The sequence below is a fragment of the Pholis gunnellus genome (genome assembly GCF_910591455.1).
Source record: "Pholis gunnellus genome assembly, chromosome: 2".
Classification (NCBI taxonomy): domain Eukaryota; kingdom Metazoa; phylum Chordata; class Actinopteri; order Perciformes; family Pholidae; genus Pholis; species Pholis gunnellus.
In genome coordinates, this window is record NC_136536.1 from 1,642,361 (window position 1) to 1,662,181 (window position 19,821).

The following is a 19,821-nucleotide window of genomic DNA, read 5'->3' on the forward strand; positions in this document are numbered from 1 at the left end:
AAATGCTGAAATGACACCACATATCCCACAATCCTTTGGGAGGGGAACTAGAGGGGATGTACTGCCCGAATACACCATGATGTGCCTCACGAGTCCCAAGATACATGATGATTCTATGCACCCCCCATTCACTGCGATGTGGTTTTAAGAGGTTAACTTGGACCCGAGGTCAGGATGTGGGCGCTCGTACCTCTCAGTAGCGTTCTTTGGGTCCAGTAGTCCACGATGTCATGAAGCTGCTCATCCAACGACTCCGCTGACTTCACGTACGATCAACATAACCGTGAGGATGAAATGTATGACATCACAGATTTACTCAAAACATTTACTTTCTTATTGAAACAAGTCAATAGATTTTGGATAATTCCCTCCGATCTCGTGAGGCGTCATGCGTTACAGTTGACATGCTGTCCCGTTCATATTTACACCACGTCAGGCTCCACAGTCTGTCGCACTGAAACCGTTACCAGGTGAGTCAAGTCTCTGAGGGTTCAGGGTTTAAGGGCTCAGGCCTGCATGTAGTTTAAATCACAAGCTGAAAAGAATAACGAGCTGTAAGAACACAGGATCCAGTCCTTCTGTTAACAGACTGAAATGAAAGGGAATAGCTTTTATTATGCGACGCTGAGCTGCAGTCACTAGTTAAATAAACTGAGCACGAGTCAAATGCTGCTCTGACACTTCATGTATTCAGTTCTGCTTTAAAACAGAAAGGTGCTTTTACTGATCTGTTCTTTATGTGATGCTCCAGCTTCATGATACCGAGTTAAACCCAAAGATACCCGGCTAACTCTCCTCAATACACCCCTCCCCCCTCCCTCCCTCACCCCTCCCTCACCCCTCCGTGTCACCTGGGGAGCAAGTAGAGAAATAATGAACACAATCCTCTCAGGGGACCTTTATGTAGGTTGGTTTTTAAGGGATACCAGCACATATTCACAATGTGACGAGTGTAGAACTAGAACATCTCTCTTTAAAGCGCACATCCAGCTGTTGTTGTAGCAAACGTATGAAGTCGTGCTTCCTGTTTGTCTTCATGTTCGTGTCCTAAACTCTGTGCTGTGTAACCAGTGATGTCATAGAGTTCCCCATCGTGACGTAGAAACTGTTCTCAGATCTTTATTTTCTGAGCTGCTGCCTTCTTAACGTCCCGGCAATACAATAAAGAACGGAGACCTGAACAACCGTGTGTGATGTTGAATGTTTTTAATAAGAGACGTCAAGAATTTCAGACTAAAAAGGTAAAGTATGAACGTGCAAATATGCAGAATAAGCAGGAAACGGATTTGTCTGTTGGTTCTCTGATCACATTTAAAATAAATAGAAACGGTGTCGATGCTGCAGCTTCTCTTCCGGCATCGACACCAAATAAAAAAAGTAGAAGCAGGAGCTCATCTGCTGCTGCCGGGCTGCGTGGAGCCGGACACAGAGTGGGCTTCTCTGTACTGCTGGCTCCAGCTCTGAGGGTCCTGTTCATGGAGCTGAGACACCAGATCCTTTATGAGGTACAAGTACTCCTCCGTGTACCGACATCAAAGTACAATAGTAACACGGATACTCACTTGACCCATGAACTCCAGGATTTTGGTCTTTGAGACTTCCACGTCGGCTCGTTGACCCCATCGGAACTCGTGCTCCACCGGCTCCGTGTGGGGGATTCGCACGTACTCCAGGTACCTACACACACACACACACACACACACACACACACACACACACACACACACACACACACACTAACTGTCATTTTAGCCTAATGTGAAACATTCAGTGAGAATACCGAGTTTGTAATGACACATAATAGTAATTGTTTGGAGTCCGTGCTGGTTCCAGACCAGCTCTGCTGTAGTGGTCTGGATGCACCACTCCGGTTGCTCTGTGGTGTGGTATAAACCGGAGTCTATGGTCTGACAGACTCCGGCTCTGATCACACCAGTACACTTTAACACACATCCCAGCAGGGGGGCTCGAACCTGCGACCTTCTGGTCCCAAACCTGCTGGCTTATAAATGAGCTATCAACCCAATATACAGCTCCAGGATCAGAAGGTGGGAGAAGGGGGGGGGGGGCACAGGTGACCTGTTTACATGCACATTGGGGGGCGAAGGCCTTCATGATACTTGAACTGTTCATTCTCACCTTTGACGCACAAACTCGTCTGTGACGACCTTCTTTACGTCTCCGAAGTCCTCGTGTTTCTCTCTACAAACAGATTCAGTCGTTGATAAGCAGGTGCAACACACACACACACACACACACGCACACGCACACGCACACACACACACACTACCTGGGGTCAACGCGGAGCTTCTTGAGCGTGTTCCAGATCAGGTCTGCAGCACAAAAACACAACCAGACGTCTTCATCACACAGATTATTGGAACAAAATGAAAACACCAACAAATAAACTATCAAAGAAATGCACTAGTGTCTCCAAACTGCTCGGGGTTCGGAGGGTTAATGACTCCGACCTGTAAGGACCAATGAGAGCTCTCACTCACTCTCTCTGACGACGCCTCCTTTCATAAAGATGACGCTCAGGATCACGAACAGCAGACCCATCTTTGGATTGGTCGGGCTTCTACACACACACACACACACACAACAACAAAGCTGTGATGGTTCAAACAGTTCACACGAAGACACGATTGACACTTAATTTACGCGACAGCGTTAAATTACAGAGATAACAAAAACACTCACTTGATGGGCGAGGCTCCGTCCCCCGGCTCCAGCTTGTTGATCAGTATGTACATGTGATTTTTGGCGTCGATTTCAATCATTTTAAGGCCAAACACCTGTTTCAAACCGTGAAAGAGTTTTTTGTTGGAATGAGATTTTTCTTAAATCATGATTCCAGCGTTGCTGCTGATCCTCTCAGACTGAACACACCTGGTCAAAAGTGCGTGACGCCCTCTTCATGATCTCTGGGTAAATGGTTCTGTACTCCTTCACCACGTGTTTCACCAGATCTGTAAACATAGAAAACATACATTGCACTATTTATTTAATACTTAAGGGTCTTAGATCTCACTGAGACTCTCTGTCCACCGATGGCTGATTTGGAGGTGTGGACCCGTGTCTCTGAGTGGCAGCTGATGAACCTGTGAATGCTGTTGCACGGTGTGTACACGTGAGGCCGTACCTGCTCGGCGTACCGGAATCTTCTTTTGGTCCTTCACCAAGAAGTACTGCACCACCTCAGCTGTCTGACACACGGACAAAGCACGGAGTGTGAACAATTCACTAACAAAGGAAAAGAAAATGTGCTTTTGTGTGAGTGTGTGCGTGCGTGTGTGTGTGTGTGTCTTACCTTTTGGTCGACCTGTGCAGGTGTGAGCTTCTGCATCCCTCTTTGGACCTGGGACGTACTCGGCTGGGTGAAGGTTGTGTCGTCATTTTCCTCCTGAGCCACTGAGGCGCCCGATTGTCTCTACATGAAAATAATACATAAATACATTGAGTCTGTGTGTCAAACACAACAGCATGGTCACGATGTTGTAGCTGTTGGATTAACTGTTGGCTTGAATACATATGATGTTACTCCAGCTGGTCCAGTGTGAGTACTTCCTGTTTGTTGTTGTTGAATATGACAGTTAACAGAATAACTTTAGGTCTCGCACAAAACAAGCAACTTGAAGCTGTCACCATGAGATCTGAGCCATACTGAATGTAAACTTCATCAGCTGACAGGAAGTAAACATGGACCCAAGACGTCTATATATATATATATATCATAATATAACATAACTAAAATGTGTTGTTGGTGTACACTCACCTTGCTCTGAGAGGAGCTCTGTGTGTTGGACAGCCTCTTTCTCTGCGACATGTTGTTATCTGCCTGACACGGATAACAACATAAACACGGTCAGTGTGCTACATGAGGCCTTAAACAAAACAACAGAGTTTAGCGCGGCCAGAGGACCCGGAAGTGACGTTCGTGCTAGTAACGCTAGCTAACCTGAGAGCTAAGTAGTTGTTTAAAAACAAATAAAAACTGATTGTAAATAACGTGTAGGACTCAGGTCTTAGTCTCCACAGACTGCAATAGAGTAGAGGATCCGACTCTTAAACAATCGGCTCAGTCAACCTATTCATTCACTTTGTTTGAATGCTGAAACTCCTCCGTTGTTCCCGTACAAACGGTCCCGCTACTGCGATCCTCGGGCGCTTGTTGATGACGCAGAATATGGGCGCAGAATTTTTTTGTTGTTGTGCTTTATTGAAACGATTTATAAAACACAGTACAGTCATCACGGAACATGAAGAAATAAAGAGAGCGTGAAGAAGTATTCAGATATTTTATTGAAGTAAAAGTACTGATACCACACTGTGAAAATACTACAAAACAAGTGAAAGTCCGGCATTCAAATCTTACTAAAGTAAAAGTATGTAAGTATTATCAGCTAAATGTACTAAACGTATGAAAAATAGTTTGTTACTATTATATATGATATTTCTGAAATTAATATTACTGGAAGGAACACGTTATCCTTCAGTTTATTACTAACAGTAGAGGAGTGGAGTAAAAAGTACAATATATACCTCTGAGATGTAGTACAGTAAAAAGTACAATATGTACCTCTGAGCTATAGTAGAGTAAAAAGTACAATATATACCTCTGAGATGTAGTACAATATAGGCTTTAAAGATAGCATAACATGGAAATACTCATGTACAATGCATTGGTACTTGTACTTTAGCTGAGTAAATGTACTTAGGCAGTGGTAGAAGAAGTACTCAGATCTTTTGATTAAGTAAAAAATAATATATCACAATAAAAAAAAAAACTGTAAATGAAAGTCCTGTATTTAAAATCTTACCTCAATAAAAGTACACAAATAATGGCTTAAAAATAAGTAAAAAATGAATGGCCCATTTTCTGAATAGTATATTATATTACTGGAATAAACTAATGTTGTGTATTAATAATCATAATGAACATATTTGTACTAATGTTGTCATATACATGTCGTGGAGTAAAAGTACAATATTGGTTTCCAATATGTGTAGTATGAGTATAAAGTAGCATGAAATGGAAATACTTGAGTAAAGTAAAAGTACCTCAATATTCTACCTAAGTACAAGACTCAGTGTACTAGTATCACCGCCAGATGTCGCCGTTTGTATGTTCCAGTCGGTATTTAGTTCGATTACCGTCGTTTTCATTAAGTAGAGTAAACATGTGTTGTGTATAAATACACACAGATTAGTGTACAGTTTATAAGTGTAAGTACTACTTGTGTACAGGAAAACTCTCTCTCGGTCTGCTCTCTGCTCTGAGGGCGAAGTCCGCAAACTAAAGGTGGCAGCAGACAGACAGACAGACAGACAGACAGTTATAGAAGCAGACAGACAGTTAAAGAGACAGACAGACAGGTCGGTGTGGAGCGGACCGCGGTCCCGGCTGTGTGCTTCTGGCCATGCGGAGGTGAGGATGGGGGACGAGGGAAGAGTTTCTCCGCTCAAGAACTTCGTGGCCGGAGGGGTCGCCGGAGCCTGTCTGCTGCTGGCGGGACACCCGCTGGACACCATCAAGGTGACTCATTGTATTACTGTATTATACTACTATACACGTGTATTTATATATATATATATATGAACCATGTTAGTGAAGTTCCCATATATACAGTATACATATATATATGTATACTGTATATATGGGAACTTCACTAACATGGTTCATAAATCATTTAGTTCCCGTTTGTTGTAGATTTGTGTCTGTTGTTCAGAGAGATTGGCGGAGGGAAAAGTCAGGTGATCAGATGAAGGTGTTCAGGAGATTATCGATAAATCAGCTTATAATGTCACCAAAGGTCCGCGAGACAGCTCCTAAAGATAAAGGAGGAGGCTTAAGAGTGTGTGTGTGGTAGTGATGGTGTTATTGTGTTAGATCATTTATAAAGGAGAAGTTACTATTAAACTATTCAACTTTATTTTACTATCATCGATTAGGGTTTGTTTTTAGTGTCAGAAAGAGGGGATGTGGTTGTCCGATGAACTATATGTCCCCTATATGTGAGACTTGCTGATTAAATAATATACATATATAGATATTATTATATGTATATTATTATAATATATATATACTGTCATATATATATATTATAATAACTAGTATTATTATTATGTTATTTTAATCTACTGATTACTCTTCCAATGAACCGATTCATCATTTAGACTAGTTATTTATACTAGTTAGTGAAACCCAAAAGTGACATCTTAAAATTGTCCCAAAGCCAAAAATATTCAGTTTACAATTATGTTAAAAAAAGATAAAAGCGGCAGATCTTCACAATAGTATGGAAGCCCATTCCTGCCAGCAAAATAAAATAAAAAATCCACCAAAAAAAGAAATTTAAAAAAAATATCCACCCAAAAAATAAACAATATATATATCCACCCAGAAAGCCGGAAAAAAGTAAAAAAAATAAATAAAAAGATTATGATGGGTTTTTTTTTTGCTAGCAAACGAGATTAGAAGTGCGCATGCGCTTCAGTGACATCTCCTCACAGGTCCCTTCATCCCCTCGCCAGTCAAAAACGACATGCAATTTTACATATTAATACTTATAATGATATATAACATCTAACATTTACAAAAGTCACCAGTAATAGTTGCCTTGTGTAGAATTGCATGTCGTATTTTTTCCGGCAAAAAAAAACATCATAATCTTTTTTTTTTTTTTTTTTACTTTTTCCCAGAACAAATACGACATGCAAAAAAAAACATAATCTTTTATTTTTTTTCTGGGTGGATATATATATAATTTTTTTTGGGTGGATTTTATTTTATTTTATTTTTTTCGGGTGGATTTTTTATTTTATTTTGCTGGCGGGAATGGGCTTCCATACCTTTGAGAAGCTGGAACTAAAGTTTATAATTTTCGTTGAAAAAAATGAATCAAATTGCGTTGGATTCACAAAAAATTCTGTTAATTAATATTCTGTCAATCGACTGATCAATTAATTCACTTATTTTAACGATAAGTTAATTCTAGCATCCTTTGAGATTCAAAGTCTCGTTTTTGTCTCTGAGTTCAATCGAAATGTTGAAGTTGTCTTAAAACAATATATCACCTCGCTGGGTTCGCTGTAGAACCTTTAATAGAGAGTTCTGCGTGGGCCCTTAGATACTATACTATCTTTTTCTCATTTTCTAGACAGAACTTTGAAAATTAGAAATGTGTGTATTTCATGTTTATGTTTATTCATGTTTAGTGTGAGTCATTTATGTGAACGTGAGCTTGTTGTATCTGACGCTCACTGTTAACGGTCAGACTCACAACGCCCTGTTTATTTGTTATCAGCGGGTGTTTCTCTTGTCTCATGTCTCAACAATCCTCCCCTCAGAACACATGGCCAGAGATATGTGTGTGTGTGTGTGTGTGTGTGTGTGTAGCTGACCTTTCTAATTATATTCTGTTCTCCAGGTGAGGCTACAGACGCAGCCCAAAGTCTCCTGTGCTCAGTATGTGATCTACACAGGAACGTATGACTGCTTCCGCAAGACCGTATCCAAAGAGGTGAACACACACACACACACACACACACACACACACACACACACACACACACATGCACACACACACACACTACTTATTAAAGTGTACTGTTAGTGAAGTCCTAAAAATCTGCAAAATAAAATCTAACTAAATGCTTTAAATACACAATTGTCACTTTAATAACATACTATTTATTTGTTTGTTTGTTTATTGTACGTTTTCATATTTTCTATTTTTGTAAATTATGTTTATTCTCAAAAGCAGAGTACATAGTCATACATTGCACATGTCATTTTCATTCCCCCCCCCCATATTTTCTATTTTTAAATGATGTCTTTTAATGTTTATTGTTACGCACCAATCACCAAGCCAAAGTCCTTGTAGTGTAACATACTTGGCAATAAACCGTTTGTGATTGTGATTATTTCCATTCACTCTTGTTGTGTGAATATTAATATTAATATATATATATATATGTATAATATTTAAATTGCATGAGGAAGGTTTCAGTCTCCTCATCGCTGCACACACATCTCATGTGCTCATGCTCTCAGGTTTTTTATGTTCAAATTGAAAACGTGCATAAAAACAAGAAAGTCTTGCCGTACATTAGCTTTAGACGATTCATATGTGTGTGTGTGTGTGTGTGTGTGTGTGTGTGTGTGTGTGTCCAGGGTATCCTCGGCCTCTATAAAGGTATGGGGGCTCCCCTGGTGGGCGTGGCTCCTATGATGGCCATCAGCTTCTTTGGGTTCGGCCTGGGTAAACAGCTCCAGCAGACGGACCCTGACAAGCCCCTAACGTAAGTAAAGCCACACACACACACACACACACACACACACACAGTTGTGTGAGTGTTTCTTTTACAGTGTGTTTGTAATACCTGGAATACGAGCTCTATAAATACCCGTTTCTCCGTCGCCCTCCCCTCTGCTATCATTCGTCTATGAGGCAACACCCCCCCCCCCTCCACAACCCTTTCCTCATGTTACCCTGCCACCCCACACACACACACACACACACACACACACACACACACACACACACATACACACACACACACCCTGTCATCAGCTGCTTTTATTTTGACCCTGTCTTCTTCTCTATATATGTACAATGACACACGTGCTGGAGACCACCGGTAGCCTCTAATGCTGCGTTCACGCTACACTTTTTAATGGAAGCCTCCTGAGGCCGTGTCACATGCCGCCTCCTCCTCCTCCTCCTCCTCCTCCTCCTCCTCCTCCCTGGCATCGCTCCATGTGCATATGTTTTCTGTTAAGTTCTAGAGGATAAACACGTTGAGTTTTTTTTCCATCAGCTGTTCACTCCCTCCACTGGCCTTTGGAGAAATGTTGTTCTGTTTTGTGCAGCAAAGTATTCCAACAGATACACAGAGAACATACCACTCATTCATCCATCCATGCAGGGGCCACCTGCCCATCAGGACTGACTAACATTCACCGGAGCAATAATCGCAATAATAACCAGAAGCTTTTTTGCACATCGTAGAAATGGTACATGTATCAACCGAGAGCTGAAATGTTAGCATGCTAACACGCTAAACTAAGACGGTGAACGTTCTACCTGCTAAACGTCAGCATGTTAGCATTTAGTCCAAAGAACAGCCTCACTGTGAATTTCATAGTGATTTCTTAAAGGTGGCGTCTTTTAAAGCTGCTCGAATCAATAATTTTCATGCAAGCAATGCCGATTTATAACATGAAAGGGCTCAGTTCTCACCTCGTTCTTTAGTTCAGCTTCAGCTCTCGTTTCTTTTCTCTTCAGGCACACTCAGATATTCCTGTCCGGCTGTCTGGCAGGCGTCTTCACCACCGTGATTGTGGCTCCAGGAGAGAGGATCAAATGTTTACTGCAGGTTTGGTCTTCACGCTGATTATTTTACCCATTAAATCCGGGTTTTTTTCATCGTTTGATTTGTCCAGAAAATAGTGGAAATAGTGATGTCATCAAATTTACCTAGAGCCCAAAGGGACACCTCCACTATGTTTGTTTTGTCCAACCAAAAGTCAAAATTTCAAAATTTCAAAAAGTCAAAATTTAGAATTAAGAGCAGCGGGTCCTCACATTTGAAAAGCTGGAACCTTAAATTATTTGGCATAAAAAATGACAAATGAATACGGGCTCTCGACTTATATACTGTTGGGCCGTTTCATTTATAACACACACATCACGTTTTATAAGCTCCTCATATGTTTTTTTAATGCAAAAATCTTAATTTGTAAAGCAACTAATACCAATCTGTCAAATTATGGTGGTGGAATAAAAAGCACAATATTTATATAGTAAACTATAAGTACCTCAAAAGTGTACTTAAGTACAGCACTTGAGTGAATGTACTTTGACCGCAGGAGAGACGAGAGAAATACTCAAATGTGAGCATAACAGTCAGGAGCCGGAGTCTCGTGCGTCGTCTTCTCTCTATACTTTTTAAATGAAACGTTAATAAAAGTATTGAGGTGTGTGTTTTCCAGGTGCAGGCGAGCCGAGGAGAGTCGAGGTATGCGGGTCCAGTGGACTGTGCGGTCCGGCTCTACAAGGAGCAGGGGATCCGCAGTGTGTACAAAGGGACTGTGTTGACCCTCATCAGAGGTAGACAATGCTGTGTGTGTGTGTGTGCTCAGATCTTTTACTTAAGTTAAAGTAGTAATACCACGGTGTACAACTGTACTGCATTCAAAACTTTTAGCTTTAAAATGTACTTTTATTGCCTTTGTTTTTGTTCTATCTTTGACCTTTTCTGTTGTTCTTAGCTCTCCTGTTCTTCCTATTTTCTACCTCTTTTTGTAATTCAGTTGTTTCACTGATTTTATTGTGCAGTACTTGCATTTTTCTTAATTAATTAATTTAATTGTTGTAATTGTTTTATGCATTCACCTTTTTGCAAAGCACTTTGAACTATACCCCCTGTGTGAAATGTGCTATACAGATAAAGTTTATTTTATTTTATTTTAGACGTGCCTTCTAACGGTCTGTACTTCCTGACGTACGAATGCCTCAAAAACTTCCTGACGCCTGAGGGTCAAAGGTGAGTAACCATGAAGCTTATCTGAAGCACTCGGGGTATCTTCTTGTGTCCCGTAAACCTCACCTTTGATTTTTAATGTGTGTGTGTGTGTGTGTGTGTGTCTTTGTGTGTTAGCGTTTCTCAGCTCAGCACTCCCAAGATCCTCCTGGCTGGCGGCGTCGCGGGGATATTAAACTGGACGATCGCTCTTCCTCCCGATGTCCTCAAATCCAACTTCCAGACCGGTGAGAGACAACGTAAAGCTCCACACTGAGAGACTTTATTCAAAGCTTCTGAGCTCAGAGCTCGAAAGGAACTATAAGTATTGTACTTCAGTACAAGTATATATATATATATATATATATATATATATATAAGCACATTTATACACCTGATATGAGAGGTTTTCTAAAGGGACTCTGGTGCTCTGAAACACTGCCGCTTTAGTCCACAGGGGGCGTCAACATCAAGACAAAATGAAAGTTCCTTATTGTATCTTTAACTTTGTGCATGTGTGTGTGTGTGTGTGTGTGTGTGTGTGTGTGTGTGTGTGTGTGTGTGTGTGTGTGTGTGTGTGTGTGTGTAGCTGCAGAAGGGAAGTACAGAGGTTTGGTCGACGTCCTGAGAACGCTGCTCCGAGAAGAAGGACCTAAAGCTCTCTACAAGGGATTCAATGCGGTCTTTCTCCGAGCCTTCCCTGCCAACGCGGTAAATCTTTACTCTGCTTTCTCCCTCACATTATACTAATATATATATACGTTACTTATATTTTTACTACTTTACTTCCTGATAGCAAAAACAGAGTAATCTGTAACACCTGATCCCTTTCTTCCTCCCTCAGGCCTGTTTTTTGGGGTTTGAGGTGGCGTTAAAGGGACTGAACACGCTCGCGCCCAGCTGGTGAAATAACTCATAACACATATAAGATGAGTCTGTGACTGGCCACCAGTCAGGACCAGTCAGGACCAGCCTGGACCAGTATGGACCAGTCAGGACCAGCCCGGACCAGTCAGGACCAGTCAGGACCAGTCAGGACCAGTCAGGACCAGTCTCTCATGGAAACCATGAGACACACTCTAGTACACTGAAATGTGATGAATTGTTATATTCTTAAATGTTATTTTACATTTAATGTTATAAATGAATCCTCTTTGTAATGAAGAGTTTACACTCACTGTTTGTGAGTAATGTTACAACGTAAACGCACACTTGTGAATGTATCATTTTTAGATATTGCGTAGTTATTAATATATTATTTTTTGGGTGGAGGGGATCTGAGCCTTTTCTCCCTTTTACTTGTGGTGTTTGTGTCATATAATGAATCTAGTACCTTTCAGTTCAGAATTAGTTTAATATGTGTTTAAACTGTGAGCTATGCCAAAAAAATCTGAATTAATTTGTTCTGTGTTTTTGGCCTCTTTTATAAATCTTCTGATTAAAGGGTTTAAATAAAGTTTTGAATTTGCCATTTAAATAGTGTGAGTGTGAAGTTGCACCATTAAAGCACAATAAAAAGAAACTTGAAATGCCCTTTGTGTCATAAAACTAGTTTTAATAACTCACTATTTCATAAAAAGGGAACAGGGTTCAACTTTTAAGAGTTTATATTGTCAACCATTTTGAGAAATGAACAATCAAATGTTGGTCTTTGGTTGTGTGACAACCACTTTCCACATGTACATGCACCCTAAAATACATATTGCTCTTACAGTCAGAGCCAGAAACAGATGTAGTGTGTCCCAATACTTCAAATGCAGTATACCAAAAGTACCAGGATGTTCTGCGTTTTTGCATTATGCAAGGCAGCATGCTGTTCTAGCTATTCTGACCCACAATCCTTTGCACAGCAGATATATGAGCAAGAGGGTCAACGTTCAAGGTCCGATGTCGTGATGACAGTTGAAGGCACTCTGCATGCAACAGTAAGTTCTCTGCAAGGGCAGCTGCAGTACGCACTGCAAGAAAGTGTGCAATCTCAGCTATGATTATATATTTTAAATAAGCAGACAATTCAATGAGAAACCGGTGACCTGCTGGACTCATTTTGTAGGCGTCTGTGAAGAACAGGACAACAGCTGCACTGTTATTAGTTTGCACAGCAGTAAATGAGGGTCATGTTTACTGATGACACTATAATCTGTAAAAATACAAACTAAAAATAATTTACCTCAACAGCGATGAAGCTTTTATTCTTTTGTCAAATGTCATCAACACCACCTGTCCTGTGTGCTTTTAAACAGGAGGTTATGTAACACTGTTTACTATATAAAAGCAGGTCTTCTTACTGTACTTTTTTAAATGTAGGATGCTGGAATTGTACATGTGTGACCTCGTCTTCTTTTGAAACTCCGATTACATTATTTAGGGTGACAAATAATTTGATATGCTAATAAATGTACCAAAAAATAATACTAAAAATAAATTAATAATACTAAAAATAAAATTAATATTTTTAAATGTATTTCTTTTTTTTGTATTTATTTAAAGTATATTTTATATATTTGTATATGTATGTATTTAGTTTAGTATTTAGTTTTTCAATTTTATAAATTTTATTATAATTAACATGATGATAATTTAACTTATTTAAACGTACCACTTAACCACAATGATTGTGGATCAAATTGTACTGCGCATGCGTCGTGTTATGACGAGCTCGCAAACTACATTTAAAAACTAGAACAAACACTATTTATGAAGCCGTAATCTCTGAAGACCAAGTGAAAAAACTAAACGGTGCTCACTTCAAGCAGCAAATCTTCAACATTATTACGTTCAAACAGGCTTCTTCCCCGAAAGAAACCACAATACCCACAACTCTGTGCGGTGACTTTCACTTCCGGGGTTGGTGACCACCAGCTGCCTGTTTAGCAGATAGAGGAGAGGTAAATGTTTGATCTTGTGATGTTTTCTGTATTTCCCAAGTTATTAAAGTCTTTAGACAAGATGCTGTGAAGCTAAGACGAAAACTTACCCTTTCATTTAACAGTTTATTAATTATTATTTTTTCTACAGGGTTACAGTTCTGTCTCTCAGAGCTGAATGTGTCAGTACAACTTAAGCTAGCAGCTAGCTTGCAGGCTAACGTCGGCTAGCTTGCAGGCTAACGTCGGCTAGCTTGCAGGCTAACGTCGGCTAGCTTGCAGGCTAACGTCAGCTAGCCGCTGAACACATACCTCTGAAGAAGATTGTGACCTTAGCTCACAGTCCTCCACCGACAAGTACTTTGAGATACTTGTACTTTACTTGAGTATTTCCATGTTCTGCTACTCTGTACTTTTACTCCACTACATCTCAGAGGTAAATATAGTACTTTTTATTGTACTACATCTCAGAGGTAAATAGTGTACTTTTTACTGTACTACACCTCAGAGTTACATAATGTACTTTTTACTGTACTACACCTCAGAGTTACATAATGTACTTTTTACTGTACTACATCTCAGAGGTAAATAGTGTACTTTTTACTGTACTACACCTCAGAGTTACATAATGTACTTTTTACTGTACTACACCTCAGAGGTACATAATGTACTTTTTACTGTACTACACCTCAGAGGTACATAATGTACTTTTTACCTCTTCATTTACTTGATGACTTTAGTTACTTTGCAGATTCTAATTCATAATACAAAATATAATCAACTACAAGAAAACATTCTGCTGTATTATTATGGATTAAGATAAACCTTTATTGATTTCTGGAGGCAAAGCTACCAGCAGTATATAAATAATGAAAATGAGCTTACCATATTATGCAACATTAAACTGATGAACACATTAATGTATCAATCATCATCCAGATTCATTATAAACATCATTCTGAAGTGGCCTGGTGTGCAAAATGTGTACTTTTACTTTTGGCACTTTTCAGTATAAGAGCAGATGCAAAGTGTAGATAAGTCATTTTAGGAAACATAATGCTGTTTACGTAATGAGCATCTAGTACAGAAGATGAAGGGTTATTATTATAGACTTTCCACAAACACGTATGGCATTAAACCACTTTTCCCCCGTTGTGTTTGTGTGGTTCCAGGTTCATGTGTGTGTGGATGTAGTTTCTGTGGAGCGCTGTGATGCCCCTGGAGGTCAGATGGCCGTTCCCACAATGCCCGGCTTTGGCCTGGAGGATCTCCAGCTCACTGATCATGGGGATGGTGGGCTCCTATTCCTACTTCTGGACCAGTAAGTTCAACCACGCATCTCCACATGTGTAGAATGTTTGTGATAAACTGAAGGAGGAAGTGTTCCTTTACTCTTAAACTACATCTAGCTGATAATACTTTTTACTTCTGTGAGTTTTTCAATGCAGAACGTTTACTTGTAGTGGAGTATTTTCTCAGTAGTTGTACTTCTTCCACACAAGTTCTCTCTCCCTCCCCAATCTTCAGAGTACATGAACTGCTTGACGGTCCACAACCACAAGGTTTTGTTGGACCTGATCGACCGGCGGCCCTCGGACACGCCCCTCATCACGCTGTCCAATCACCAGTCCTGTATGGATGACCCGCACATCTGGGGTAAGAAACCGACGCACGTTCTCAAATCACACGGTCAGAAATCAGTGAAAATAATCCCGTGTTTGCGACAGGTGTGCTGACGTTAAGACAGTTGTGGACCTTCAAAAAGATGCGCTGGTGAGTTTTTATCATTTCAAACACCTCGTTCATTTTTGCTTTTATTTTTCTGGGTAATAATATTTGCCTGTAACCGCGCAGGACTCCGGCAGCGTCAGACATCTGTTTCAAAAAAGAGCTGCACTCCAGATTCTTCAGTCGTGGGAAGTGCGTTCCGGTCTGCAGAGGTGAGAGTCTCCCGTTTGTGTTATCAAACCCTTAACTTTGTCTCACCGTCTGACATCACGATGCATTCTCTGCAGGCGACGGCGTTTACCAGAAAGGGATGGATTTTATTCTGGAGAAAATGAACAGAGGAGACTGGGTGCACATTTTTCCTGAAGGTATTCCAACTTTCCTCCTCACATTTCACTCTACTTGTCGTCGTGTCTTCTTTCTTTGTAGCTGTTTCATTTAGTTTTGTGGAAATAACACAGACTGTAGATAAGAAGTGGACGTAGTCGTCATGACGTCAGCCATCGGTTTGTGGACTGATGTTTAGAAGCCTCAAGTTTGGTGATTCGCACGTCGCCATCTTGGCTTTTTGCAACCTGTGAACAGGAAGTGACCATATGTGGACTGAGGAGGAGTGACGTAGAGACTCCGTGTACGTCTTTGGTAGAGACCTGTCACTCACCGTGTAGCCCCGCCCCTAAAGCATCCCCTGCTTTATGGTCTGTGTGACTCTAAATGGACCATCATTTACTAAATGAACATCATGCTGTATTGAAGAAGACTTGAAACTAGAGATTGAGACCATAAACTCATGTTTACAATGTTTACTGAGGTAATAAATCAAGAGAGAAGTAGAGTCATTTTCTCATAGACTTCTATACAACCAGAGGAGTCGCCCCCTGGTGGACACTAGAGAGAATGCAGCTTTAACACATGAAGCTCTGACTTCACTCTTCTGAGATAATAAACACTTCCTCTCTCCTTTTTTATTAAACAGGCAGAGTCAACATGACTGAAGAGTATATACGGTTAAAGTGGGGTGAGTACAGTGCATGAGTCTGAGTGTTTGTACAGTGTGATGTTCAGCATCAGAGCTTTGGAAAGATGAACGTTTCCTGTTTGTGTTTTAGGTGTCGGTCGGCTAATAGCGGAGTGCTCCCTTAATCCCATTATCCTGCCGCTGTGGCATGTGGGTGAGTAAGATGACATCACCACACATGTTGCTGCTGTTTCATCACTTCATTAAAGACGGAGTCCGCTACACACAGGGAGGAAGAGAATGATGGAAAAATTAAAACATGTCTGCCTTTTGTTTGAGAGTACAGAGATGAAATGAGGGGAAAGAAAGACGAGGATTTCTTACTTTCATTGCTGTCTGTATGAAATAATTCGGTAAACTTTATTCTTTTGAGTTGCATTTACAGTAACAATGTAGATGTGATGTGAAATGCTTTGGGGTTCTGGAAGTTTTGAGTTTGGGTGAAACACCAAGTAGTCTGTTCTTCTTCTTCTGTCTCAGGTTTGAACGACGTTCTGCCAAATGTGACGCCCTACATTCCTCGGACCGGCAAGGTGGGAGCGCTGACATCAGACCCCAGCAGTTTTGTTTGAATGAAATGTTTATTGTTGCTTTTAAACCGGTTGTTTTTTTCTTCCAGAGAATCACCGTCCTGGTGGGGAAACCGTTCAGCGTGACGGAGCTCGTTGAATCCCTCCGAGCCGAGAACAAGAGCCAGGTGAGACCGACGGTGGATCACGCTAAAGATGTCGCCGTATTTCATTATGTCGTGTATGTAATGTGTTTTCATACACGTGTGTATCTAGAGATTGAGAACGATTTGTATCCAAACTTCAGATTTAGTCGCCAGAAACATCGTCGCGCTGAATTTTCAGCAATTCGTGATAATCGATTCATCTTTAAAGCAAAAACTCAATTTCTCAAGTGTGAATATTTCCTCGTTGTTTTCAGTCTTTTGTGATCATAAACTTAATGTATTTTGGGTTTTGATCTGTTCTTTTCTACTATCTGCTGATGTTCTGTAGACCAAATGATTAATCAATTGAAGATTAAAATAACCGCCGAAATAAAACTCGAGCGGTTGATTCGTCGAGGAAGTTGAGTGAAATATTGGAGAAAATGGAAAAGTTTTTAAAACCCAACGATATTCAAATACATCACAAAGAAAATCAGCAAATCCTCTCGTTTCAGAAGCTGAAACTGAACTTAGTAAACAGTTTCAGCTCCAGTTGGCCTCACTGGTTGTACTCAACGAAGGCTAAAGTTCCACTCGAGGATTTCTGTGTTTTTGCATTTGGAAAAAGAAGAACGCATCTTTTCTTTACATTTTTCCCTTCAGTTGGAAATGAGGAAGACCTTGACTGACTTCATCCAGGAGGAGTTTCGGAGCCTGAAAGTCCAGGCCGAGGCCCTCCACGGACAAGTCCAGACCACGTCCTGAGTCCTGGTCGCTACACTCCTCACAGCCAACAAGACCGAGGATCCTTTACCCTAAAATGAGGGTAGAACCTCTAAAACCGGACGTCCACACACACACACACACACACACACACACACACACACACACACACACACACACACACACACACACTGGACCGTTTGTGGGATCACTATCGGTGGAAAAAAGACCTGAGCGTCCATGGCTGCTGATGAAACGTCTTTTGTAAAAGCATGTTTTTCTTTAACTTAGCATATTCAGTCGCTGGGTTTGGCTCCGATTCCACTGCCGCCCAAAAAAACAGGGATGCACCGATGGCTCGACGGGTGATCACTTGAATTCATACCGATCGATGCTGCGTGACCTCGAAGCAGCCGGTCGGTCCCTGAAGAGCGAAAGATCTCGAAGCGTTTGTGTGGCGTGAAGCGCATTCAGTGTTACTTATTGAACTGCTTATTTTAGATTCCAGCGAGCGGTGCCAATGCAGGAAGTACTTTGTCCTCTATGGACTGATCGGCAATTCATGTTTGCATTTTTATTACTAACTGTGAATTTTCCCGAACCTTGAAGTTACAACCTGGAAGATCGCCGTTCGGTCTCTCTTTGGCGCCGCCTGTGGCGGTTAGCGGTAACTGCAGCTGTGTCTTTGTGTCGCCTTTAAAGCAAGATCGGTTTGATGCGACAGCAAAACACTCGTTGAGCAGCTACTTTTATCAGAAATACAGCAAAAGAGAAGCATCTGTTTACATTGCAGCCAAATAAACTCAGGTGGGTTTTGATAAAGGAATCTGTCAATAATCAGCCTTGTTTCGTCCGTCGTGCTCCGAGCGACAGTCGTGTGACTTCCTGCTGCACACGGTGATATTTAAAAAAACATCCACAAAATGACCTGTCCGGGTTTTTAGAGGCATCTTTGACAAACGTGCTTTGCCCACGATCACCCTCGTGTTTCCTGTGGTTGTTTCACAATAAAAGCCGCCCCGCGTGTCGCCAGTCAAACACTTTGAATCATGTGTGTGTGTATATATATATATATATATATATATATATATATATATATACACATATATATATATATATATATATATATATATACACATATATATATATATACACATATATATATATATATACACATATATATATATATATATACACATATATATGCCAAACGATGTCACCACTGATTTAAATTGGCAGTTGATGCTATTGTACAATATCTATAAGATCATCTTCGGTTATTTGACCGGCTCCAGTTGCAGTCAGAGGTATTATAGATATATAATAATATATATTATATCAGACTCTTTCATATGGAACCGGTCCTTCTTTGATTTTGCTGACCGTGCGATCCTCAGGTCACTCCTTATCTTCCTCGATTCCGTGTTTTCTGGCGCTCAGGTTGCATCAACCTGTCTGAGGAGATCTTCACACCGTAACATACTGAATCTGAGTATTGAGGCTGCTCCTCTGTGCACCAACACATGGAGTTATTCATGATTCATGACGTATCTAATGAAGGGAATCAATCAGCGCTGGTCAACGCTCATCTATCAGAAGCAGGCGTGCGGAGGGAATGATTGTTACTTTAATGGTTGTTTGAGCATCTTGTGTTTCACTTCTGTTCGTACTGTCACCGTGTGTCCTCGCTCTGTAATCGCTCTCGTACATTCAGATGAAGTCATTTCTCTGCACTAGATCATTTCTTTTAGTATTAAAAGTATTAAACGGCTAAGTTTTCTTTAGATCCTTTTGGAATGCTGCCCCGTTACAGATGTACATAGCTTATTTAATCACAGGCTTTTATACCGAAGCAGATGATTCATAAATGTGACGGCCTTACTGTGATTCTTACTCTTTCCTGCTGTGTGCGAACGCCAATAAATACTCAACTTTTATACGTTTGAATTGTGTCTTGTGAAACTTCCCAATCATGTCGTCGTGTCACGTGAGGATGTAAATAATAATGTAGTTTAGTTTAATAGTGAAGTATTTTATCATATTTTGCATGTTAAATATAAATCTGAAACGCATGAAGTAGTGAAGTAGAAATACAGAGTACCATTCAATGGAAATACTCAAGTAAAGTCAAAAGTACCATGAAATTGTACTTGCATTAAGTACAGTACCTGCGTAATAGCTGTTGAATAAAGGTAATGGAGTATAAAGTACAACATTTCCCTCTGAATGGTTGTGGAGTAGAGGTATTAAGTAGTATATATTTAAAATACTCTCATAAAGTACCTCAACGTTATAGCCTA

The 19,821-nt window shown here is 40.5% G+C and overlaps 4 protein-coding genes across 6 annotated transcripts in view; 3 read left to right on the plus strand and 1 right to left on the minus strand.

Annotated features, from left to right (window-relative positions):
- The window catches only part of LOC306710986 (6-phosphofructo-2-kinase/fructose-2,6-bisphosphatase-like), a 15,442-nt gene extending 14,267 nt beyond the window's left edge, over positions 1-1,175 (plus strand). For both annotated transcript variants that reach the window (XM_079179744.1, XM_079179743.1), the window contains exon 14: positions 1-1,175. This exon is cut by the window's left edge and continues 457 nt beyond it. The gene's annotated coding sequence lies outside the window, so the exon portion shown is untranslated.
- Positions 1,176-1,196: 21 nt separating this feature from the next.
- Positions 1,197-9,282, minus strand: ndnl2 (necdin-like 2). 2 transcript variants are annotated; one of them, XM_079179895.1, is made up of 11 exons: positions 9,249-9,282; positions 3,779-3,841; positions 3,314-3,433; positions 3,146-3,209; positions 2,893-2,972; positions 2,704-2,798; positions 2,502-2,581; positions 2,291-2,333; positions 2,140-2,202; positions 1,563-1,677; positions 1,197-1,481 (listed from the first exon to the last, which is right to left on the minus strand). In XM_079179895.1, the coding sequence occupies exons 2-11, from the start codon at positions 3,827-3,829 to the stop codon at positions 1,392-1,394; spliced, it is 801 nt and encodes a 266-aa protein (XP_079036021.1). In that variant the 5' UTR covers positions 3,830-3,841; positions 9,249-9,282; the 3' UTR covers positions 1,197-1,391. The 2 variants fall into 2 exon arrangements, with proteins under 2 accessions (XP_079036021.1, XP_079036020.1); XM_079179894.1 differs by lacking the exon at positions 9,249-9,282 and adding an exon at positions 4,103-4,172.
- On the plus strand, positions 5,351-12,057 carry LOC306711095 (mitochondrial carnitine/acylcarnitine carrier protein). The gene is made up of 9 exons (XM_079179882.1): positions 5,351-5,539; positions 7,434-7,526; positions 8,180-8,307; positions 9,294-9,384; positions 10,001-10,118; positions 10,482-10,554; positions 10,669-10,778; positions 11,120-11,241; positions 11,375-12,057. The coding sequence occupies exons 1-9, from the start codon at positions 5,438-5,440 to the stop codon at positions 11,435-11,437; spliced, it is 900 nt and encodes a 299-aa protein (XP_079036008.1). The 5' UTR covers positions 5,351-5,437; the 3' UTR covers positions 11,438-12,057.
- A 1,320-nt stretch (positions 12,058-13,377) lies between these two features.
- On the plus strand, positions 13,378-19,458 carry tafazzin (tafazzin, phospholipid-lysophospholipid transacylase). The gene is made up of 11 exons (XM_079172085.1): positions 13,378-13,418; positions 14,570-14,718; positions 14,925-15,053; positions 15,125-15,170; positions 15,252-15,337; positions 15,413-15,493; positions 16,102-16,143; positions 16,235-16,297; positions 16,624-16,676; positions 16,763-16,840; positions 17,462-19,458. The coding sequence occupies exons 2-11, from the start codon at positions 14,610-14,612 to the stop codon at positions 17,561-17,563; spliced, it is 789 nt and encodes a 262-aa protein (XP_079028211.1). The 5' UTR covers positions 13,378-13,418; positions 14,570-14,609; the 3' UTR covers positions 17,564-19,458.
- Positions 19,459-19,821: the final 363 nt, after the last annotated feature.

Coding starts and splice junctions, on each gene's coding strand:
- ndnl2 (XM_079179895.1), bottom strand. CDS start 3,829: ATGTCGCAGAGAAAGAGGCTGTCCAACACACAGAGCTCCTCTCAGAGC. Junction 2,973..3,145: donor GATTCCGGTACGCCGAGCAG/GTACGGCCTCAC, acceptor CTATGTTTACAG/ATCTGGTGAAACACGTGGTG. Junction 2,203..2,290: donor AAGCTCCGCGTTGACCCCAG/GTAGTGTGTGTG, acceptor ATCTGTTTGTAG/AGAGAAACACGAGGACTTCG.
- LOC306711095 (XM_079179882.1), top strand. CDS start 5,438: ATGGGGGACGAGGGAAGAGTTTCTCCGCTCAAGAACTTCGTGGCCGGA. Junction 8,308..9,293: donor GACCCTGACAAGCCCCTAAC/GTAAGTAAAGCC, acceptor TTTTCTCTTCAG/GCACACTCAGATATTCCTGT. Junction 9,385..10,000: donor GGATCAAATGTTTACTGCAG/GTTTGGTCTTCA, acceptor TGTGTTTTCCAG/GTGCAGGCGAGCCGAGGAGA.
- tafazzin (XM_079172085.1), top strand. CDS start 14,610: ATGCCCCTGGAGGTCAGATGGCCGTTCCCACAATGCCCGGCTTTGGCC. Junction 14,719..14,924: donor CTATTCCTACTTCTGGACCA/GTAAGTTCAACC, acceptor CCCAATCTTCAG/AGTACATGAACTGCTTGACG. Junction 16,841..17,461: donor GAGCCGAGAACAAGAGCCAG/GTGAGACCGACG, acceptor TTTTCCCTTCAG/TTGGAAATGAGGAAGACCTT.